Below are 4,106 nucleotides of genomic sequence, written 5' to 3' on the forward strand. Positions count from 1 at the left end.
TCCATTGGTGAGCAGGTAATGTAAAGCTAAATTTCTCTATGTCCTTGAAGGCCTGAGGGTGAACAAATTTTCATTTTTGTGGTGAACTATTCCTTTAATTCAAAATAATTATACTGACTAATGCATGAACTTCTCATCTTCAAGGCATATATAACAGCCCCATCACAATCAATGCTGTAACAGCCATGACCTCCTTTATGCTAAATGTAAATAGACAGTTTTATAGTACTGCATGGCCTTTGAGAGACCTCTCCATCTTCACTGTGTTTGGATCACACTCCAACATCTCTCTGATCCATTCGTCATTCAGCGCGCCTTCAATGAATTCCTCTTGACTGATCATGACTATAGAGACGGAAAGAAAAAGAATGACATAAGGAGACTGTACTTCTAGTGCAGTTTAGTGATTCAAGAGTGGTTGAAATAACTTTGGCACTTTAGATAGCAATGTAGCTTGTAGCTTGTATTTATAGCATGTAGCTTACCATTGTTATCTTTGTCCAGCCGTACAAATATCCTACTGGTGCATTCTTCAGCAGTCAGTGGATCAGGTTTGGTCAGTGATGCTGCAACGCTCATCTTGTACACAGCCTGGGTGAGAACAGGCATGAGAGAATATTCATTTGTGATTATATATTGCCCTCTAGTGGAGCAATCCAGAATCACGTAAACAAACTGCATTAGAATTCCAGAGTAAAATGCTACAATCAGTTTAGAAAAGCAAGTAATAGAGTTTTTCAACTATAGTCACTTACCTGCATGATTTCAAGCATCTCTGAGCGTGTGATGGCTCCATCTTTGTCTTTATCATAGAGTTTGAAGGACCAGCGCAGCTTCTCCACTGTCGTGCCCTCAATCAACATGCTGATAGCTGTCACATATTCTCTGAAGTCCACAACTCCATCCTGTTCAATGGCATTCATATCACACTTTTTATATCACATCACCAATCCTGATTTTGTCTTGATTTGGCTCCAGTCTTGTTTTAGTATCAATTAGACACTATTATAGTTTTTATTCAAATGTAATTATACATACATACACACACACATTTAATTTTTATTTCAGTTTTAATTGGAGTTTAGTACATCAAGATAAACTAAATAAAAAGGAGAAAAATGTTGCCTTGGCAATTAGCTGACACAAAAATAAGTTTAAGGTTTTTATATTTTATTTCTAGTAATGGATTTTTTTATGGTTTTAGTTAATTTAACTATAATAACCCTGTCTGGACTAATCTTAGGGATCAAAATCTCTAAAAATCATGTTTCAGCATAATAGCCAGATTAAATTGTACTTATTACAAAAAGAAAGTATGACAATGTATAAAGACTGTCCAATCTATAAAGACTGTGTCTGTTCCCCGAATAGTGAGGTCAAAATATAAATTTAATGCAGGATCTAGAAAAAATCTTATCGTGATTAAACCAGAAAAATGTAAAATAAATGAACAAAAACAATTTTTAAAGTTTGGGCTCCTAAACATTAGATCACTCTCACCCAAAGCAGTCATTGTAAATGAAATGATCACAGATAATAGCTTTGATGTACTCCGCTTGACTGAAACCTGGCTAAAACCAAATGATTATATTGGTCTAAATGAGTCTACTCCACCAAGCTACTGTTATAAGCATGAGCCCCGTCTATATATATATATATACTGTTTTCATTTTTGTTAACATTTTCGTACTGTAATTATGAGTGATTTTCTATTTTTTTATATATATATCTGTATTGTTTTAATTTTTATTTCAGTTTTAATTGGAGTTTAGTACATCAAGATAAACTAAATAAAAAGGAGAAAAATGTTGCCTTGGCAATTAGCTGACACAAAAATAAGTTTAAGGTTTTTATATTTTATTTCTAGTAATGGATTTTTTTATGGTTTTAGTTAATTTAACTATAATAACCCTGTCTGGACTAATCTTAGGGATCAAAATCTCTAAAAATCATGTTTCAGCATAATAGCCAGATTAAATTGTACTTATTACAAAAAGAAAGTATGACAATGTACTTTTAAGCTACTGATATTGTTGAATTATTTTCTCATCTTAAACCACTTGATAAATATTCATTGACCTTGAGGCTAGTGTAATGTCACAGCATTTGGAACATGTTTCCCACTGTTAGTATAGTGTCTTTTGTTATGCCTCCACCTTTTGCAAGTCAGCATATGTTTTGTAAAGCCAGTGTTCTGTAACTGCAGGTTTAAAACATCATATGTGTCAGGCCTCAAAGCTTGTTTGGTTTTGAGCTTTGAAATACCCCATTGTTATCTAGTGTGCGGAATATCTGCTCTGCATACTCCGCTGACTCTTTTCCCACGGTTCCATTGCAGAAGTGACATCTGAACTCATGGAGGGTGATCAGTCCACTGGGGCATTCATTCAGGAACTTCCTGCCAGGCACCAGCACAAAAGTGGACACATTTTACAAAATATTTTGATTATTTTTTTATCTCATGAGGTATTGAAACATTTATCTTAAATCACTGATAAATATTCATTGACCTTGGGGTTAGTGTTGTAATATAGATATTGTATAGATCCTGATAATTGTCCATTAAATGCGCATTACATAAAAATACACTTTTGAAATTTTATTTTTACTTTTTTTTTTTTTTTAGAGAGAATACTATTTCAGTCTTAAACATTTCATGATTAATTCAATGCGTTTATACATGTATACATTTTGATATCAAACTTTTATTGACAACCATGAACCATGTATTTAATTTCTTAACATTAGTTCTGTTAAAAAAATAATAATAAATCCATCCGTCTTTATTAATATTAAAGTATGTTGGTATGTTAATATTAATACATGTATAATATTAATTAAAAGCTACCAATACTAACACTTGATAACTATAAGACTTTGTGTTCTGTCAGTATTATAGGATGATTTCTAGAGCACGGTTACATTATGAATGCTTATTGAAAAAGACAATTGTCTTATTCACATCATTAAATTAAAAGTTCCAGCAATAAGACTACAGTAAAAGGTCAAATAAGAAAGGACTCAATTAAGATGACCTACTTATGCTGAGAGTTTATATGGTTTTACAGTCATGTTTGGCATTTTATGGTCTATAATAAAAATCTTCAGTAAGGCATGATACTTTCTTGACACGTTATGGCTATAATTACTCTCCAATAATAAAGACCCAGAATGAGGAGGTTTGTTTTGCATAAAAGCATATACCAGACGACATGTAACCATGCTTATGTATCCTATTTTTACTACCCGCTTCCCTAAAGCCTGCTGCTGTAGTCATAGTAGTCACCTAGTTAATATTTTGTAAACTTACCTGAACCATTCATAAAGCTCTGTGACGTAAGTACCACCTTTTCTGCAGGGTAAGGTTATGTATCCGTTATGTATAATGCCTGTCCCATCTTCATCAGTGCAACAAAATCAACAGTGGCAGAGATGCATATATAAGCCCAGCTTACTTCTCTCACTTAATCATTCTGACCCAGACCCTTCTACATCTGTGAAATTAAACTACAGTAATCTTCCCCCACAGGAGGCCGACATGTAGGCAAGTGACACAAATTAGTTACCTCAAAGACACATGAAATCCTCTAGCTTCTCTGGTCCCAGTCTAGGACTGTGTAATATTATATAAATTGACGGTTGCAGCTCTATATTTTCCTTTTGAAGTGAAAAATGTGTCATTTGCTTGAGAGCTGACTTGTTCTGGTGACCTAGTTAACAATTAGTATAGACAATTTTTCGCTGATATGCATAATACAATAATAAGTTTACATATTTTTAATATTAATAAAAAATATTTAAGACATTTAAATTAATATATTTAAATTAACTATTATATTTTTCTAAATTAATTTCAAAATGATTAAGCCATTTTAATTGTTCCAGTGAGCCTTCAGATATAAAAATATATCAAATGTATTTGTCTACAAATATTGAATTTCGCAGTAGAAAATTTACATTTGCATCAAAATGTATATATTTTAAGCAAGTATACAAGTTTTTTCCCCTAACACCATTCAAATAATAAATCAAATGCTCAAAAAAGCAGCTAAAACGACCCTCCAAAAATGCTTAAATGGTAAAACAAAATGTGCAAAGTCACACAA

At 32.5% G+C, this 4,106-nt stretch overlaps 1 protein-coding gene across 1 annotated transcript; it reads right to left on the minus strand.

Annotated features, from left to right (window-relative positions):
* Positions 1-220: 220 nt before the first annotated feature.
* On the minus strand, positions 221-3,540 carry LOC107740408 (guanylyl cyclase inhibitory protein-like). The gene is made up of 6 exons (XM_016552829.1): positions 3,528-3,540; positions 3,311-3,398; positions 2,266-2,398; positions 756-905; positions 486-591; positions 221-345 (listed from the first exon to the last, which is right to left on the minus strand). The coding sequence occupies exons 1-6, from the start codon at positions 3,538-3,540 to the stop codon at positions 221-223; spliced, it is 615 nt and encodes a 204-aa protein (XP_016408315.1).
* Positions 3,541-4,106: the final 566 nt, after the last annotated feature.

The sequence above is a fragment of the Sinocyclocheilus rhinocerous genome, unplaced genomic scaffold (genome assembly GCF_001515625.1).
Source record: "Sinocyclocheilus rhinocerous isolate Xijiao unplaced genomic scaffold, SAMN03320098_v1.1 scaffold2055, whole genome shotgun sequence".
NCBI lineage: Eukaryota > Metazoa > Chordata > Actinopteri > Cypriniformes > Cyprinidae > Sinocyclocheilus > Sinocyclocheilus rhinocerous.

Excerpts from the sequence above, each read along its gene's own strand:
- LOC107740408 (XM_016552829.1), bottom strand. Across the intron at positions 2,399-3,310 it reads GAGCTTTATGAATGGTTCAG|GAAGTTCCTGAATGAATGCC; the intron begins GTAAGTTTACAA and ends GGTGCCTGGCAG. Across the intron at positions 906-2,265 it reads GCACACTAGATAACAATGGG|GATGGAGTTGTGGACTTCAG; the intron begins GTATTTCAAAGC and ends GCCATTGAACAG.